The sequence below is a fragment of the Anabrus simplex genome, chromosome 12 (assembly GCF_040414725.1).
Source record: "Anabrus simplex isolate iqAnaSimp1 chromosome 12, ASM4041472v1, whole genome shotgun sequence".
Lineage (NCBI taxonomy): Eukaryota > Metazoa > Arthropoda > Insecta > Orthoptera > Tettigoniidae > Anabrus > Anabrus simplex.
Window position 1 is genome coordinate 54,172,997 of NC_090276.1, and position 21,303 is coordinate 54,194,299.

General features: G+C 37.0%; 1 protein-coding gene across 8 annotated transcripts in view; it reads right to left on the reverse strand.

Moving 5' to 3' along the window:
- Positions 1-21,303, reverse strand: part of LOC136884204 (ribosome-binding protein 1) — a 262,166-nt gene that overhangs the window by 23,326 nt on the left and 217,537 nt on the right. For all 8 annotated transcript variants that reach the window (XM_067156254.2, XM_067156250.2, XM_067156251.2 and 5 more), the window contains 3 exons: positions 17,544-17,657; positions 15,419-15,583; positions 9,863-9,928 (listed from right to left, as the gene is read on the reverse strand). In XM_067156254.2, coding sequence (XP_067012355.2) covers positions 9,863-9,928; positions 15,419-15,583; positions 17,544-17,657 — 345 coding nt within the window. The remainder of the gene's footprint in view (positions 1-9,862; positions 9,929-15,418; positions 15,584-17,543; positions 17,658-21,303) is intronic.

Sequence of the window (21,303 nt, forward strand, 5' to 3'; positions counted from 1 at the left end):
TTTTGGACCCATTCACAATCGTCTGCCCATAAGTTTCCAAAAATTGATATCTAATCTAAAAACTAAGTTTTGTAGGGAAAATGTACCTTCAACTTTTATTAACATTCCAGACTAACAAATGAAAAACTATTTCAGCATAAAATAGTGAAAGCTAAATCTCTCCCTATATAAAGTTGCAACCCTTTCTTTAAATGTCAATAAATCTACTAATGAATCACAACATATACTTTAAAGCAGTGGAAAAATATTATTGGAAATGAACAAACAAACAAGTGTCAAATCAGGTCATACATATAAGAGAGGAACAAGAAAGGAACAAACAATAGGATGAACACACTGTGTGAAGAGGGAGCAACAAAAAGAGGAGACAAGGACAATCTCCACAACTTCATATACTGCTGTCTTCAGATAGACTGTCTCCTCATCAATCCCAGCTTAACATCCATCTTGTCAGATGACCAATCAATGAGTACTGATGGCCACCCTCCTGATAAAGTTAGGAATCTGAAAAGAGCTCATCAGGGCTGAGAAAAGATGGATGAAGAAGAACTGAAACTCATGAGGAGAGAGCCTATCTACTCAATAAAGGCAGTGTTTGAAGATGGAGATTTTACTTGTCCTTTTGTATTTTCATCTTCGTCCTTGTCTCCTATTCCTGTTGCTCCCTTTCCCACAATGACTCGCCACTGTGTACCTTTCTCATTCCTATCTGTGTATCCGACTAAAAGCAATGAATATTATTTTGGACAATAATGCCTGTTGCTCACGGTAAAATTTTCTGTCAAATTTATTGTACAATAATTTAATTTTATAAAATTTCTGTTGCTCACGGTCAAATTCAAGTTTTATAAAACATTTCATAAAACTTTTCATAAAATAGAACATCATCTATTCCGTAAAATTAATTTTACAAAACGAACCAATCAGCGAAGCTGACATCACGATGATGCGTGCGCTACGTCATGAGAAGATTGTGAAGCTTGATTGTAAACAAACACTTCTTTCTAAAATGGCAGGATCCGGGTGGACTAAGGAAGCTGTTAGTGTTTTACTGACGAATACCAGAAATATCCTTGTTTGTACAAAGTTAAAACACCACTTTACCACAACAGAAATGCAAGAAGAGAGGCAGAAAACACAATCCCTATATGAATGCTGGTCTTCTAACCTCAACTAATTTTCGACCAAGGACAGCAATCCTCTACCTTTTTCTCTTCTTTTGATCCAATCCCGAGTCCAGCATTTCCTGGCATTTCTTTTCTTCCTTTTTACCACTGTACAACATATAAGTGCAGCTAAAGCAGCAAGTTTTGCTTTGTTTGTTGGAGCCATACTCTCAAACACACTGTAAGTTGAACAGCTGATTCTTGGTTTAAAAGTTTATCAATAGATGGCAGCACATACAAATCTTAGTTCAGAAGTGAGTTCATAGATGGCCATCCTGATGCTTTGACGGATTTTTAAAAATAATTTTACCGTGAGCAACACAACTTGTTTTTACCAAAATTTTATAAAATTAATTGTACAACAAATTTTACAAAACATTTTACCGTGAGCAATAGGCATGACTGTGTACAGGACAGTAAATGTTTTTACTTTACAAAAGAAAATATTTATAAAATCCTCCTATCAATAGAAGTCAAGTCATCTGTTAGATGAAGCAAAGTCTATACATGTTTCAGCCTAATCTCAAGACCATCTTCAGTAGTAAAACAATGATTACATAATATACAAACAAATTAAAAATCGTAATGATGTGAAGTGACAGTGGTCATGATTAGTGAGTTAAAAACACATTGAGGTACAAAGTCCTCTCGTCTAATAGATCTTGCTGACTGTTAAATAAAAACACTATGCTGAGGAGTGTAGTGAGACCGTCAATACCACGAATAAAACGTGTATAACATCTGTAATGAGGAAAAAGGAATATATGAGTGGATGAAGAACTTAAAAATGATGTACGAAAAGAAAACTCATATGACTTACTTGTAACTAAAAGTTGTCTCAAATGGAGATGACCTTGTCAGTCTCAAGTCACACTGACAACTAAGCCTGTGTGTGGCTTACTGTGTATCTGTGTAATTCAAGAACGGTGTTGCTGTCACATTACTGACAACAACACCGTTCTTGAATTAATAACCTGGATCCACACATAAAGTTTACGATAGAATCCGAGAACAACAATTCCCTTAATTATCTTGATTTAACTATTACTCGCAATCAGAATAAAACCATTTCTTTTAATATTTACAGGAAGCCCACTCACACAATAAACACAATCCACCAAACTTCTCTACACCCAGGAACACAGAAGAAGACAGCTTACAATAGTATGATTTTCAGAGCTCTTAATGTTCCTTTATCCCGTAAGAATTTTAGAAAGGAAATCAACACCATTTATGCAATAGCCGAAGGTAATGGTTTCAGTAAAGCTTTCGTGAATAAAATTCTCAATAAATGTAGAAATAAACCCAAGACCACCTTAGAAAAACAATCTTCCCATAAAGAGAAGTTCACCACATTTACCTTTAATAATAATAATAATAATAATAATAATAATAATAATAATAATAATAATAATAATAATAATAATAATAATATATCCTATTTCAAACATCTTTAAAAAGCACAAGTTAAAAGTAGCTTTCAAGACCGTTCACACCAATGCAAAAATGTTTTTTAATTCTCATACTGTCAACAACAAAAAATTTTCTAACTCTGGAATATACAAATTAAAATGCCAATCATGTCTTTCAACGTATATTGGACAAACAGGCCACAGTTTCACTGTAAGATACTCGGAACATCTTAATGCCCTAAAGTATAATCGCTACTCAGCCATGAGCGAACATTGTAGAGAGAAAAATCATAAATACACAACAATTGATCAAGATTTAAAGATCCTGCATTACGAACAGAAAGGTCCCTTACTTAATATACTAGAGAATATATATATATATAGATATCGACCAATATAACAATCCCGTCTATAACTTAAATGAAATCAACGAAAAGAAAAATTTTTTTTGGAAACCTTTGTCCCGCTCATCTGCGAACAGTTCATTAATAAAAAAGAGTTTCACTACCGACATTCTAGAACAAGACCCGCCCTTCCATCAACACCCTCTTTCCGCGAATCACAAAATCCCTCCCTCCTTGCCCCTCCCCCTCCATTACCCCTCCCAACCACATCGACACAGAGGCTTAGTTGTCAACGTGACTTGAGACCGACAAGGTTATCTCCATTCAAGACGACAACTTTTAGTTACAAGTAAGTCATATGAGTTTTCTTTTCGTACATCATTTTTAACTTGTTCTTCATCCACTCATATATTCCTTTTTTCTCATCACAGATGTTATACACGTTTTATTCGTGGTATTGACGGTCTCACTACACTCCTCAGCATAGTGTTTTTATTTAACAGTCAGCAAGATCTATTAGACGAGAGGACTTTGTACCTCAATGTGTTTTTAACTCACTAATCATGATCACTGTCACTTCACATCATTACGATTTTTAATTTGTTTGTATATTGTGTAATCATTGTTTTACTAATGAAGATGGCCTTCAGATTAGGCTGAAACATGTACAGACTTTGCTTCATCTAACAGATGACTTGACTTGTATTGATAGGAGGATTTTATAAATATTTTCTTTTGTAAAGTGATAACCGTCAATACGGAATGAGATTCATAACTTGCAATGGACAGTAAATGTGTTCTTGGGCTGAAAAATGAGAACAATCACATTCTATAAACTACCTGCACAAAATATCTCCACAACTCCACTGTTCATCAGTGATGCCAAACCGGAACTCCTGCTTGTGTATTCTGAACACACGATAGAAAGAAATCGTAAACTAGTCAAAGTAATTAATGCATGCAGACTCAAACTAGGAGATATATCCCAACGATTTTCTTCCTTGTACTGAAATGACCAACAAGGCATTTCTCTGAAAACTTAAATTTAATGTAAATCCTTTATAGACTTCTGATAAGAGACCAAAAATCTGAATCACACAGAAAATAATTTATTCCAAATGAAACAATTACAGAGAAGCAATAGCATCTGAAGATGTCAAGGATGCTAAAATTCATGGCTTACCGATCTTTGAAATGCTGAATTACAGAATATAAATTTTTATTATTCATTTTTACAAGTTGCTTTACGTTACACTGACACATAGGTCTTACGGCGACACTGGGATAGGAAAGGCCTGGGAGTTGGAAGGAAGTGGCCTGGTGTGAAAAACTATCTTCTGGACTGCTGACAGTGAGGTTTGAACCCCGTATCTCACAGTTGCACACCCCTAACTACATGGCCAACTCGCCTGGTAATAATAATAATATTTATATATAATATATAAATATATTATTATTATTATTATTATTATTATTATTATTATTATTATTATTATTATTATTATTATTAGCGTATTCTCCCAATAATGGAAGACGTTAAGCAAACAACTCAATCAAGCTTTCTTTGGGTTCTTCTTGTTCTTCCAATATGCTTTCATTCTCTCTGAGAAGGCTTGTTTACGTTCTTCCGACCATTTCGGTCTGCACTGTTTTTGCTTTGGTTGCTCTGATGTAACTTCCCACTTGTTGACTTTGTGTCTGAAGGTGTCTCTTTCTAAAATGTCTGTTGCACATGTTTGCGTTTTTGAGGTCCTTTCGAAGTTCGTCCAGCCAAGGTGTTGAATTCTTAAGTGAGCTAACATAATTTAATATTCTTTTTGACAGTCGATTTTCTGGTAATCTTGTGAGGTGTCCAAAGAATTTCATTCGTCTTTTCTTAATGTCAATTTCAATTTTTGAAACTTTTTCTGTTGTTTTGATTGATTGTAGCCTGTAACCATCTTGGGTATATCTTGCTCCCAGGATTTTCCTGATGATCTTCCTCTCTTGCTTTTTTATTTCTTCTAATTCTTGTTTACTGTTAAGTGACAATGTTTCACTTGCGTAAAGGACTGTTGGTTTTATGACTGTGTTGTAATGCCGTATTTTTGTCTGTCTTGACATGCATTTTTTGTTGTAGATGTCTTGAACTAACCCTAATGCCTTCTTGACTTTTTGGAGACGGTTTTGCTGTGAGATCTTCTCAAGGCCTGTTGGTTCGATGAATTCTCCGAGGTATTTGAAGTACGAGACCCGGTCAATTTGACCGTATTTTGTTCTCAGGCTCGTGATATCTGTCTTTGAACAGAAGATTTTAGTTTTCTCAAATGAAATCTGTAGTCCCACTTTTTCTGCAGATTCCTTAAGTATCTCAAGCTGCTTGATGGCAGTCTCCTCATCCTCTGTTAAAATCGCCAGATCGTCCGCAAATGCAAGGTATGGTACGTAGAGGTGGTTTTTGGGAAAGCCCAATCGGATCGGTTTCCAAGATTCATGTTTGAGTTCCGTGAATGGTCCCTTTTGGAACACACGAAGCTTTATATATGATTTCGTTTGCAGAGGATCCAGGATGCTTTCATCTGTTGACTAAAGATCCTTTTCCGTTCTTCCGCCCACTTGGTACCTGCTCTTTTTGGTACTTCATTCTCTGGAGTAACTTCCCACTTTCAATTTTCTTTCTATATATATTTCGATTCAAAATGTCTTCAGGCTCAATTTGTGCGTTCTTCATTTCCACTTTTGTTTGTTGTATCCGAGGGAAATTCTTCAGTTATCAACTCTTTCAAGAACTTGGTGGGTTAATCTATTTTCTGGAAGCCTCTTAACATGTCCATAAAATTTCAGCCTTCTTTTCCTGAGGTCTGCCGCAATATTAGATAATTTTTCTATGGATTTCCGGGTTTGAAGGCGGTACCCTTCTCCCATGTGTCTTGGTCCTAAAATTTTCCTCATGATTTTTCGCTCTTCTTTTAGGATATTTTCCAACTCGCCCTGCATATAAAGCCTCAGGTTTGATTACAGTATTGTAATGTTTAATCTTAATGTGGAGAGACATACATTTTTTGTTGTAGATTTCTCTTGTTCTCCCATAAGCTCTTCTGAGTTTTTGGACACGGTTGTTTTGGGCTATTTTCTCTTGTCCGGTTGGTTCGAGAATTTTGCCCAGGTATTTGAAGTGAAGGACTCTGTTGATTTTTCCGTATTTTGTATTGAGACTATGGATGTCTAGTTTTGTACAGAAAAATTCAGTTTTCTGGAAGGAGATATGAAGTCCGACCTCTCTGGCACATTCTTGGAGAATTTCAACTTGCTTTATTGCTGTGACTTCATCGCTGGACAAAAGGGCCAAGTCATCCGCGAAGGCTAAGCATGGAATTTCAAGCTTGTTTTTTCGTGTCCCAATGTTTACTGGGTTCCAGCTATTTTGTGCTTTCAGTTCTTTTTCCCATTCCCTCATCACCTTATCTAGGACGAGGTTGAAGAGGAGGGGTGACAGTCCATCTCCTTGCCGAACACCAGTTTTTATCAGAAATTTGTCTGAGATTTCTCCCATGAATTTCACTCTTGACTTCATGTCAGTGAGGGTCTGTTTGGTCAAGTTTAGCGTTTTGGAGTCTAGTCCCTGTTCTTTCAGGATGTTGAACAGAGATCGACGATCAATTGAATCATAAACCTTCTTGAAATCTACGACGGTATAGATGATTGGAAGGTTTCTGAGGGCCCTGAATTTTAGAGCGGTTTTGAGGTTGAAGATCTGTTCAGTGCATGATCTGCGAGGGCGGAACCCAGCTTGATATTATTATTATTATTATTATTATTATTATTATTTAGAGGAAGGGAGTATTAACAGTCAAGACTGGCTGACACAATACTAGTCTACTGTGCTGGACCACAATTTGGGTGTACTAGCAAATTTTAAGTTTTACAGAGTTTTGTGCAAGGGAGATTTCACATCATAACAATAACATACTTCTCTCTACGTGTATTTTACTTAGATGGATAAGGTATTTTACAAGAAGAGCAGAAAAATACGAAGGCTTTCTCTACTTGAACTGATTGAGCAACTCGAAGTTGTCTGTGACAGTGGGAAGAAGTGGATCACAATATAGTACACCCAACAATAAGCAACTACAAGGCAAGTAGAGAAGGATCATCTCCTTACCTTTCAGAATTTCCATACATTCCCCACACTAAAACAATCACATTGAATAAATAGTACTTCAATGCTAAATTGTACACAGATTATAGAAATGGAAAAAAAAAACTTAAAACCTTGTGATAACATAGTTCTGCTTAAGTGCAAAGGAAATTTTATGAGTAGGAAAAGATGTCACGAGAGTTCCATAACTTTCCTAAAAGTAAAATTACAAATGTTCGGTTCAAATTTTAATTCTTGGGAAATGAACAAATTACTAACATTTATAAAAGCAGCTTGAAATTTGTATTTTGAAAAATTACCGTTATGTTTGAGAAAATGTTTTAAATTCCATATTTTAACCCTTTGCTCTCGTGTGTCAAATATCTTCCAACATCACCTCATGTTGTGCTCATGATGTTGGAAGGCTTCCAACGTAAGTTTGTTCCATGAATAGTATGTAATAAGGCAGAATTTAAGATGTTAGCAAACTCTAGTTTAATATTACGCCAATAAAATAACGGTTCATGGTTTCTGGAAAAGATTTTTCTCTGAAGACGAGGGGCCACTGAAAGGAGAGGCACACTTCATCAGAACATTAAGATGATTACAACACACTGTGCTGAGTCTAGTAACAGACAGAATAAAGATGGAAGAAGAGAGCAGTTCTCCAAAACATTTTCAAAGAAAGTAGGTACAGAGTAAAAATAAATAAAAGAAGCATACCTCTAAATTCTGCAATTCCAGCACTTATGTAATCATGCACAGTATTTTATTTCAGTTTGAGGTTGGTATGAAAAATTTTAGCTTCAAGAACAGATAGTAGTACATCCGTAACTTTCCAGCCCAAATTTTTCGACTGTTAAGGGTTAAAGATAAAAATTTCCTGATGTTCCGTATTGAACTGTATCACAATTAAATTGAAATAATAAATAAGGTATTTCAACCTATTCAATACAAATAAATAAGAAATGTAGTGTTACATTCATATTTAGTTATAAGCGGAAGCGGTATCAGTTTCAACCCCAATCCGGGTCATCATCAGCCAAATAAAATGCAAAAAACAATGCATAGGTAAGAAAGAAATTAAAGAACGAGTCCCCACAAAAACAGTTGAATAGGCAATATAAAACAACGGGGATAGGCACTGTAAAATCCAGAAGAAGTAGAAGGTAAGTCACTTAATACGTTCACTGCATATTAGCAGAGCGTGACATACCCGCCAACCGAGCAAAATATTTGTGTGGGACTCTTTAAAAGTTGTAATTATTGAAGTTTTGAACGTTTGTAGGACGAGTTCTATCGAACTCGTGGACTTATCCCACTCACGCGGCTGGTGCGTGACCTGCACGGTGGTTGAAAACGAGAAGTAATACTGGTCACCAGACGGATCACGCGCCACGTGCGTTGGTAGATTACTGTGCATTATTTACCGTGGATAGCAAACAAATGCATAAAGTATGTTACAGACATAAATACATTCACATTTACACTTCTCTATTACAGAATTTTACAAAAAAGAAAAAAAAAATGAAATACTTTGGCTAATTGGGTAGGTCTCGTGATGTTGAAGGAACCACATTGTCGGCCATCAGAAAAAAATATAAATAAAATGGTAACATAAGCATCACGATGCACTCAAAAATGATTACTGCACGTTATTTCAAGTTACTTATAAATGTGATGAGGAATAAATGACAATTAGAAGTTCTTTCGTGTTTTACACATATATGATGCAAGAATAAATGACAATTACAAGTTCAGTTCTTTTATTGAACATATTGCAGTAGTGGAATTTATTTATTTCAAAAGCGGAACCACTCGTAATTCTCCTCAAGAATTAATTAACAGAAAATGCACTGTCTTAGCTCGAATTGAAGTGGTCTTGCTGCTCAAAGATCCCATAAATGAATGATGACGTAAGACGACAACTCAGGAGAGGAAAAAAGCGGGAAATGGAATACGCATGCGCAAATATGGCTACGGATGAATCTGCTAGTAGAATAGACTTACACGATGTGCGGGATGACAATTACAGCCTTTCTTACCATGCGGGAAACCTGTGATTCACATTTCCTAGCAACCGTCCCATGACGTGCTAGGCGCGTGCTCCGCACCCGCTTATAAAGTAGCGTCACGCGCCCTGCGCGTGATCCGCATTGAATGTGTTAAAAGAAGCAAGGCGCAATCTTCTGAACAGCAGCATAGCACACGCTAATTTTGGCACTGGCTCAAAATGTTTACGAGAAGTGCCTTATCTTCTGCTTCTTCTGAATTTTACAGTGCCTATCTCCGTTGTTTTATATTGCCTCTTCAACTGTTTTTGTGGGGACTCTTTCTTTAATTTCTTTCTTACCTATGCACTGTTTTTTGCGTTTTATTCGGCTGATGATGACCCGGATTGGGGTCGAAACCGGTACCGCTTCTGCTTATAATTAAATAGAATGTAACAATACATTTCTTATTTATTTGTATTGAATAGGTTGAACTACCTTATTTATTATTTCAATTGTTAAGGGTTAAGCTCTAATTTCTTGAAATCTGATCAATTTCGTTAATTTTTCAACCTGCCATTGCAAGAAGTTAGAAAACCTAAATCCATCATTGAAATTTCTGTGCGATATTAAATCGATGGTCTCCAATAAGAAGTAAACCAAATATTTCACTTAGAACTAAAATTTCTCTGAAACTTACCACAATATTATGAAAAACAACCCTTAGCACACAACAAATATTTAGGGCACACTTAATAATTGTCTTTGAAATTACAACTGGAATTTCAATAATGTGGAAATGTCCTACAATTCTTAATTATATAATACTGACCTCTGTGATAGAAGGCTCTGATGCAGGACCATTACTTGCTGCCACATTATGGTTCTGGCTCACACCCTGCAAAGAGACAACCACAATCATGTCTTTCCTTAATCTTGATGGATCACAAAAGTGTGTGTCTGAAAAATTATCTAAGAGTTATGGCAACTTGGTAAATATTATAAAGCACAGATTATGCCATGCATTTTTTACAATCAAGTGGAAGAGACTGTTATAGAGCGGAGTTCTAGTACAGAGTGCGAGGCCGTATCATTAAACTTTACCGTACTGTTAAAAACACAAAGATCACTCTAAAACTAACACACCACATTTTTTCTTTTTTACCAAAGCATATTTCTATCCCAAATGGTGTGTCCACACCTGCATGATGGAAGTCAGGTCTGCCACATCTAAACCACTATATAACATTCACCATAAGGGAGTTGTTACTTTCAAACCACTTTCTGCAAAGTGACTCCTTCAGTTTACCAGGGGGGTGTTAATTAGAGAGTACCAAATCAAGGCTGAAGGCTCATGTGTCAACGTTGTCCAAGGATAGTGTCCTTTATTTTCTGATAGATGCGAGGTTGAGTGTTGCTGTGAAACTGCAAAACACACTGCTTATGTCTATGTGGATGAACAATTCAATCGTGTGTAAAGTTTCATTAGAGCTGCCACAAATGTGTGAATTAATGGTGGTTCCTAGAGCTTTGACGTCCACAAGCAGAACTCCCTCCCCACCCTCAAATTCCTGAAAACAATAGTAGCCATCACTTTTCCTGTCCAAGATGCCACTTCGAGTTTCATTTTTTGGGGGAGAATTTGAAAGGTGCCATCTAATTAATTGCCTCTTTGCCTCCAGTTCAAAATGACGCAGCTATGTTTCATCTCCCATTACAACTCTTGAAAGAAAGTTATCCCAACTACCGGTATTTCTGTTAGGAGTCTCTAGTTCATTACACACTCACTCTTGTTTCTTTATCCTTGAAAGCCTGCAACAAACATTTTAGGATCTCTGGTACTTCAATATGCTGTGCATACATTTGCTTCATGCCCTTGCTGGCAAGATGGAGTGTTTACAGTGCACTGTGTCTTCTGGTATGGGTTAGAATAAATTTGTTACTTTCATTGACCTGTCACAGTCTCCTCCTTGGCTTTGACAATATGAAAGTGACTGAGGTATGAGCGATGTTAGTAATACCAGTCTTTATGCAGCCAGTCCCTGTTATGAGTGGTGTGAAAATATGCTAGTGTCTGTTGATGCACACATTTCAGTGGGCTTGGCAGACTGATATGTAATAGCAACTTCTGGCACAGTGAGGAAAGCAACGGGATCTCTAGTATTTCAGTATGCTGTGCATACACTTGCTTCCTTAACTGCCAGTTGGCACAACAATTCTCTCAGAGTTTTGCATCTGTAGTCTACAACTATGTTGTTAACATATTGCACACTGTCAGATTTTTGTGTGGTTGCAGTGGAGAAAATATTGCAAGTTATGAATCTCATTCCATATTGACGGTTATCACTTTACAAGAAAATATTTATAAAATCCTCCTATCAATACAAGTCAAGTCATCTGTTAGATGAAGCGAAGTCTATACATGTTTCAGCCTAATCTCAAGGCCATCTTCAGTAGTAAAACAATGATTACATAATATACAAACAAATTAAAAATCATAATGATCTGAAGTGACAGTGATCATGATTAGTGAGTTAAAAACACATTCAGGTACAAAGTCCTCTCATCTAATAGATCTTGCTGACTGTTAAATAAAAACACTATGCTGAGGAGTGTAGTGAGACCGTCAATACCACGAATAAAACGTGTATAACATCTATAATGAGAAAAAAGGAATATATGAGTGGACGAAAAACAAGTTCAAAATGATGTACGAAAAGAAAACTCATATGACTTACTTGTAACTAAAAGTTGTCGTCTCGAATGGAGATGACCTTGCCGGTCTCAACTCACATTCACAACTAAGCCTGTGTGTGACTTACTGTGTATCTGTGTCGATGTGGTTGGGAGGGGTAATGGAGGGGGAGGGGCAAGGAGGGAGGGATGTTGTGATTCGCGGGAGGAGGGTGTTGATGGAAGGGCGGGTCTTGTTCTAGAATGTCGGTAGTGAAACTGTTATTAATGAACTGTTCGCAGATGAGCGGGACAAAGGTTTCCAATAAAATATTTTTCTTTTCGCCGATTTCATTCAAGTTATAGACGGGATTGTTATACTGGTCAATATCTAGGGTATCCCGTAAGAATTTTAGAAAGAAAATAAACACCATTTATGCAATAGCCGAAGGTAATGGTTTCAGTAAAGCTTTCGTGAATAAAATTCTCAATAAATTTAGAAATAAACCCAAGACCACCTTAGAAAAACAATCTTCCCCTAAAGAGAGGTTCACCACATTTACCTTTAATAATAATAATAATAATAATAATAATAATAATAATAATAATAATAATAATAATAATAATAATAATAATAATAATAATAATATATCCTATTTCAAACATCTTTAAAAAACACAAGTTAAAAGTAGCTTTCAAGACCATTCACACCAATACAAATTTTTTTTTTTTTTAATTCTCATACTGTCAACAGCAACAAAAAATTTTCAAACTCTGGAATATACAAATTAAAATGCCAATCATGTCTTTCAACGTATATTGGGCAAACACAACGTCCCTCCCTCCTTGCCCCTCCATTACCCCTCCCAACCACATCGACACAGATACACAGTAAGCCACACAGAGGCTTAGTTGTCAATGTGACTTGAGACCGACAAGGTCATCTCCATTCGAGACAACTTTTAGTTACAAGTAAGTCATATGAGTTTTCTTTTCGTACAGCATTTTTAACTTGTTTTTCGTCCACTCATATATTCCTTTTTCCTCATTACAGCTGTTATACACATTTTCTTCGTACTACTGATGGTCTCACTACACTCCTCAGCATAGTGTTTTCATTTTAACAGTCAGCAAGATCTATTAGACGAGAGGACTTTGTACCTGAACGTGTTTTTAACTCACCAATCATGATCACTGTCACTTCACATCATTACGATTTTTAATTTGTTTGTATATTATGTAATCACTGTTTTACTACTGAAGATGGCCTTGAGATTAGGCTGAAACATGTATAGACTTTGCTTCATCTAACAGATGACTTAACTTGTACTGATAGGAGGATTTTATAAATATTTTCTTGTAAAGTGGAGAAAATATTCAATCTTGACAGGGCCACTGTTGCCCAATAATCTCTGCACCCGGTGACTCTGTGCACTGTGATTGAGTGTCATCTCCATACACTTATTTCAACCTCTTGAATATCTTTGTTACAATCTAATTCTCTGAACACAAACACTGTAACACCACGTTGCTTTTGACTGACAACGAACACAGCAGCCATCTTGAATGAGTGTTACACCATGCACGGGGAACCGATTGAACTAAATTTGAATACAAGCAGCAAGGATATTTCTATGTACTTTATAATAATAAAGATGGAGAAAAAATGGGCTTTGTAAAAAAAAAAATTAAAAATTAATGTGGTGCATCAGTTTTCAAGTGACTCTCACACTGGACTGTAAGGAGATTTCTATTGCGTTAATTTTAGTACTAGTTTGGATATGATTGATCAAAACCATCTTTGTTCAATCAATTAAGGACTGAGTGCAAGCTCCAGCAGGCATCCAATATGAAAGAGAAAAGTATGAAATTAGAGTTAATGGCACTGAGCACTCATTCCACTGTTTGAGAGTACAAAATTACTATTGTAAGAAGCACTGCTAGTCTATAATAATTAGGGATAACGAACAAAGAAAGGGTCCTGAATTATCTGGGACAAGACTGGAATAGTCATCTGTCCTGGTGTACTGAAATATCCTGGATTTATGGTTTTATGTCCTAACTACATTTACTGCTTTTGGAGACGCCGAGGAGCAATAATTTTGTCCTGCAGGAGTTCTTCTACGTGCCAGTAAATCTACCAACAAGAGGCTGACATATTTAAGCACCTTCAAATACCACTGGACTGAGCCAGGATCAAACCTGCCAAGTTGAGCTCAAAAGGCCAGCACTCTACCATCCTGGCTATCCCGGATTAGATCAAAATTGAAAAACATAACAGTTTTTGCTACATGCAATGGATTCTGAAGCATTTCATAAACGAGTCTGTTGTAGAGCTCTCTTAATATGAAACCTTAAAACTGATTGGCTCAATGCATATGAACTAGGTGTTATTTCAATTCAAACAAACTATATATTTAAAAAAAAAAAAAAACAGAAGAGTTGTTTGGTGATTGTTAGAGTAGTAACAGATTTGGTTTTGTGTTGTAGCAAGTAAAATAAGGCTGGTTTGATGTTTTGATGAATTACAAAATGTATCTCTAGTCCTAAAGATATAAGGACAATGATAATGATACAATTGTGTGTTTAAGGAGCAATTAAAGTCATTGTTTCCCGTGGCTCATGGTGGACAGAGGGATAGTGTAGATCATTTGATGTTCAAAAACATAAATAGCTCTCAAATCTGCTTTGATTTCCAAAAACAAACAAACTATTTTGTATCCTTTAAACCTGATAGTGGTTGTTACGAACTAGCAGAAAGTTCCAACAAGTACCCCACTGGCCCTTATTTACTCTAGCCAACAAAACATGACAGCTTCCTGGCAAACAAGCTACATTTTTATTAATATTAAATTTTTTTTTTTGTTATTTGCACCGACAAAGATACGTCTTATGGTGATGATGTGATAGGGCTAGGAGTGGGTAGGAAGTGGCCGTGGCCTTAATTAAGGAACAGCCCCCAGCATTTGCCTGGTGTGAAAATGGGAAACCACGGAAAACCATCTTCAGGGCTGCCGACAGTGGGGTTCAAACCAATTATCTCCCGAATGCAAGCTCACAGCTGGCCGACCATGAGAGCACAGCTACTTGCTCGGTTATTATTAAATTAGAAAAATGTTAAGGCTGAGGAAAAAGTTATTTTTTTGAAAATTTAAATTATGTGCAGGATACGGGACACCAATCAGTTCCATTTATGTAAGTTTTTCAAATCGCTCTTCTTAAAAATAGTTTTTTAAAAGTCAATCAGAGATCAGAATTAGAAACGACTCGAAGCATTTGAGATGTGGGTCTGGAGACAAATTCTACGGATTAAATGGATTGAAGAGCGAACAAAACAAAAGCATTCTGCAAGAAATTCAAGGGAAGAGAGAACTGATGCTAATGATACTGGCCACATCTTTCAACATAATACCTTCCTTACCAATCTGCTGGAAGGGAAAATCACGGGGAAGAAACGCCGCGGATGACCAAGAAAAAATTTACTTCAAGATTTGGCACAGTCTTCATTATTGTACCTATTATGAAATGAACTGAGGAGCAAAGGCCAGAGAACATTGCTTGCATAGACAAAGTATTGCCTTTAGACACTGATGATGACCCCAGGTAATGTACTATTTCTACGATGAGAATTTGGTGAAGGCAGATAGATATATAAAACCCAAGAGCGGATTACCTAGAGCAACCACACAAAGTAAGTCTCCATTATCACACTTACATTGACCTTGTCCACCTGCTGCTGCAACTGAAGCACCAGGGCCTGTTCCTGGGACAATGCATCTTTGCCTATCTGCACCAGACTGCGCAGCTTGGCCACCTCCTGACTCAAGTCTTGTCTTTTGTCCATTTCACGCTCCAACTGCGAGGCCAGCTCGCTCTTTGCCTGTGGAAACATACACATCAGATCAGCCAACTTCCAGAAACCCCGAGCAAGCCTATTCTACTTGATGCTAGAGTTATACACATGGCAAGTTTTGGATCACATAATCCCAAGTTACACACCCACCAAAATTTCAACCTTCAGTTCAAGAGCAAAGAACATGCCATTCAGTGAATAGTTCATCATATGAAATGACATGGTAACATGAAACTTGCATACTTGTCTGCAAACTTCTACTTTCTGAATGTTGGTCTTCGCGGGTTATTGATACACAACAGAGCGGTTTCCTTATTCACGTGATTTAACACATTGAGTACCGATGATTATATCAGTGCTCAGAAGTATGAGGGCAAGTCAACAAGCATCTGCAATTGTGCTGCAATTGTCTTTACGTTGGCTCTATGGCGTTGTGTGCTCAGCAGCCGCATTTTGTGATGAAAGTCTTTACTTAGTTCCGCTCCTGGTACACCCTCAAAACGGATTACAGAACGCTGTTCTTCCTTGGTGCGAACAGAGTGGCGCGGCCATCTTGACGTCGCAACAGTGCAAGCTGTACTGACCTGATCACACTGAAACCTACCACAGACATAGACAATGGTGCCATCTAGCAAGCACGCAACGCCATAGAACCAACCTAAAGACAATGAGAGCAAAATTGCAGATTCTTATTGACTTGCCTACGTATAAGAAGTGTCAGTGTTTAACTTTTTTTTTTTTTTTTTTTGCTAGGGGCTTTACGTCGCACCGACACAGATAGGTCTTATGGCGACGATGGGATAGGAAAGGCCTAGGAGTTGGAAGGAAGCGGCCGTGGCCTTAATTAAGGTACAGCCCCAGCATTTGCCTGGTGTGAAAATGGGAAACCACGGAAAACCATCTTCAGGGCTGCCGATAGTGGGATTCGAACCTACTATCTCCCGGATACAAGCTCACAGCCGCGCGCCTCTACGCGCACGGCCAACTCGCCCGGTAGTGTTTAACTTGACACAGTTCTGGTTTGTTAGATGGCACTAAAGGAATGTTTTCCCCACAGCAGGAAGCGTGAGCTTCTCAATTTGATCACCCTGTAGGTAGTTTGTTTTAAAGTATTAATACATTTTTCTTTTATAGGACAGAGATGACTGACATACACCATGGTGTCGTCCAACTTGGCCGTTGGCTCAAAGAACAAGAAAGCGTATTTTGATGTAAGGAAGGAGAGTAATTGTGGCAACATTTCTCATGCAACAAATGTAAACTAATTTCTATTGTAATTCAATGTTATAAAATGAGAAAGAGAGAGAGAGAGGATTGAATTCAGACTGTATTTTAGGACATTAGTGAGAATTTCAGAAGATTTTGTGTGCTTTTAATGTTTAAATGTACTTTGTTCCTTTCACTCCTTATAGCTAACAAGTTGTCCACTCTTAGTTGCATTACAGATACTAAAATAACACAGCAATAATATGTGAAATATCACATTTCTCTCAGTTATGTCCACTTTTAATTTTAGTATTATTCTAATACATGCCATTTAGAGCCATTTTCGGACAACCAAACAGAAAACTAAATTTTAGAAAAAGTTCAAATTTTTTTTTTAAATGTCTTATTCAACACAAATGCATTTTTAGAAAAAAGAGCTTGACAATTTTAGCACAGAACTAAGTAACTGCAGCCAGCACTCAAAGGGTTAAATTCCTGTTTGAGAACCAGTAAAAGACCGATACTCTCATGGATACTTAAAGATATGATAATCTGAAGTATTTAAAACAAAGAATAATAGCTTTCTTTTCTTTCTTTTTTTTTTGTCACGAATTAAAAAAGGTTTCTAGCATTTCACTTCTTAAAGTTTACCTATTTTTGATATTTTATTACTTTAAATTTGTATCAATATTTTACGTCCTATAATTTCCATCTCAAACTACGAGTAGCAAAAAAACAACTAAATTTCCTGAAGTATGAAACAAATCCAACACAGCATTACCTCTTCCAACTGCTCACAGCTCATTCTCGCTACCTCGTACTTGCGCCCCAATTCAGTCTTCTCCTGTTCCTCCTGTTCTAACTTCTCTTGTAGCTCCTGTAACTTTGACTGCATCTGTGAAAGAATCAAACAGCTTTGTACTAATTATGTCAAGTAATGAAATTACAATGGGTGTAAAAATGTCTTTTCTTGCGCTCTTCATAAACTCTGTTGTTGACACTGAAAATTATTTTTATGCACTGTATTCAGGCTATAACAATATTGTCATCAAGACTTGGGAATATATTTCATTGTATTCAAAGGCAGGCTTATACTATATTCACACACAGACCGAAACAAATTCAAATTACAGTATGCATTATATCCTGATGGAAACAGCAGTTACAGGTTCATGCCCATTTGTTTTTTATGCATTTTTTATTTGTTGTTTCACTTCCTTCCTTGAAATATATTAGTATTAATAATAAGAACTTAAATTAATGGCTTACATTACAATATAGATAATACTATTTTTCTTTTATTCTCAGTTTTTTATGTAGGTCTACACTAATAACTATCGTGGAGTCTTAAAATAAAACAAAAGGGCTTGCCAACAGAGATCTGATTTATTCTGCCATTTGGTAAAGTAAAACGAAACATCCAAATTGCTGTGTAGGCAGTTTAAATGGTGTCAAATGAGAATACCTGCACATGGTACTAAAGGCACTGTGGAGAAGTTCACATGTTTGCTGTTTTGTGTCTGTTCATATTTAATAGTGACAAAATGGACATGAAAAAAAACAGAAAATCCTATGATGCCCATTTCAAATACAAAGCAATTTCTTTTTTAGGTATGTTCTAGTTCCATAAATTGGAATCTTGTGTCTGACGGACCGAAAAACAACTACTTTTTCTACCGCTTTTCCCACACGTGTAGGATCGGGGGTGCGAACTGTGTCACACAGGGCGTTTTCGCCGTGTTTTACGGCCGGATGCCCTTCCTGACGCCAGCCCTATATGGAGGGATGTAATCACTACTGCGTGTTTCTGTGGTGGTTGGTAGTGTGGTAGGTTGTCTGAATAATAACAACAACAACAACAACAATAATAATAATAATAATAATAATAATAATAATAATAATAATAATAATAATAATAATAATAATAATAATAATAATAATAATAATAATGTTATTTGCTTTACGTCCCACTAACTACTCTTACGGTTTTCGGAGACGCCGAGGTGCCGGAATTTAGTCCCTCGGGAGTTCTTTTACGTGCCAGTAAATCTACTTACATGAAGCTGACATATTTGAGCACCTGTCTGAATATGAAGAGGAAAGTGTTGGGGACATACACAAACACTCAGTCCCTAGGCCAGAAGAATTAATCAGAGGCAAATAAAATCCCCGACCCGGCCGGGAACCAAACCCGGGATCCTCTGAACTGAAGGCCTCAATGCTGACCATTCAGCCTATGAGTCAGACCTGACAGCCAGAAAAACTAATTGTTATAACTGAAACATGAAATCATCATCATGGCAAAAATAGCAATCATCATCAGAAATTGCCTGATAATATCTAAGCCTACAACGTAATACATAAGCTCATATCAAAGTTCTTAAACGGGCAAAATTCCAAGACCTATCTGATAAGTTTATTTTCAAATTTTAAGCAAGTCTGAGTTTTTCAACTGCAGACACAAGCTAATTAGAATGTCACCAATACTTCACGATAACTATAACTCAATGAGTGTTGATGCCTACTCTCCTGGTGAAGCTGAGAAGCAAAATATGACCACATCAGCGGCTGACAAGAAATGATTGAACAACAAGATCTGAGGAGGAGAGAACTATTTATATGAAGATTTGGAGATTATCCAGTTGGTGGAAAGAAAATGTTGGCATCAAAGTTGGCCAGCAGAATAAGACAGATAGCAGTATACAATTCATAACCATTAGATTGTGTGCCAAAAGCAAGGGTTCATTTCCAAACCTCTCTGCAGTGCTCTTGTATAGAGGGTATATGACTCTTGATAGCGATTTAGCCATCAGATGGGGACATTACACCTCGAGCTGACTCCGGTGTTATTCGACAGGAGTAGGCTATTGCAAGAGACGATCCTCATTTTTTCCGTATTGAAAGTCTGTTAAGAGGAGAACAATAAAACTTTGATTTCCACCTATTCAATACATTATTTTATTGCTTAATTGTTAAAACACAGGACATGTTTCATTCATATTTTGAACATCTTCAGCTATAAATATTCTTACAAGGTTAAATTGGTAACATTGTTCTAGAACTTACACTTATGGTTTGCCATTAACAAACTTATCCATAATAAACTTTAAAAAATCTCTTAAATATAAAGCGTTTATATATTACGTCGTTTTATTGAAAAGAATATGACTATTTAATGAATACTGAATTTTCACGACCGCATTGTAATCGAAACAGACTTTCAGCAACCGACGCAAAATCGGGAGGTTGTGGGTTCGGATCCCACTGGTGTCTGGCTGGCCATTTTTGTTCTGTACTTAACATCTTCAACACGTACTACATGTACGTAACACGACCTAATACGTTGAAAGTCTGTTTCGATTAATATGACTATTTGTTGAGTTAGAAACTTTAAAACCTTACTCTGATGTTTAAAATACAATGACATTAGTTAGTCTCTGTATAAATACATTTATAATCTGTTAAATGCTGAATGTCTTAAAACTATTTGTTGTATACACATTAAAACATTTTGTTACAACTGGCGTAAACTTTTTCACATGTTGTACCATATGGACATGAAATCTTAATACGCTCTCAAAACAGTCGAGTTTAGGTGTGAATTTATTCTTTTCATCCATAAAATGACAAAACTGATGCGCACTGTTGATTATAGGTTATGAATTTTGTCCTACTTTAAATATTTAACGTCAAATTTTTCGAATTCACGAATTGCTTGTAGTCTTAACCAGTGTAGGGCAATCCTACAGACTTACATAAATTTCGATGAAACTACCACTTGCTTATCAGATCACCAAGCTTGACTGTCACCATTTGACTGAGTCCTTGCTTAATGCCCCACCGCACCACGCTGCTCTGGTGAATGAATTTCTGGCTGGGGAAGACATTCATCGCATGGACTGGCCAGCGAGATCTGCGGATCTGAATCCTATAGAACATGCCTGGGATGCACTGGAGAGGAGAATTGCATCCCGTCAGCCTCCACCAAGGACCTTCCAAGACCTTCGCATTGCCCTTTCGGAGGAATAGGATCGACTGCCACAAGAGCTCTTGGACCATCTGATAGAGCGCATGCCATGACGCTGCGAAGCATGTGTGGCCATTGTGGGTAACCATACACCCTATTAACAGCATATGCTGTTGTGGAAGACATTGCCAAGTTTTGTTAGTTTTTGTCAAAGCTATCAGAACCTTTCTGACGCTGCTTTTTTTGGACAAGTTGTGTGACATATGGTGTGAGAGTCAGCTTCCGTTTGTTCAGCAATCCGTCTGACATTCCTATCAGGCGGTATGGCCACGATTAGTGATTATGCTTAACTTTGGGACACTAGTGTATTAATGACTGACAGATGAAATGATTATGGAGTGTGTTGCTGGAATGAAAGATGACAGGGAAAACCGGAGTACCCGGAGAAAAACCTGTCCCGCCTCTGCTTTGTCCAGCACAAATCTCACAGGGAGTGCAGTATTGTAACCACGAACCCAGCAGTGAGAGGCCTGAGCCACGAGAGGTTCTGAAGTTTAATACATTCGCTCACTCA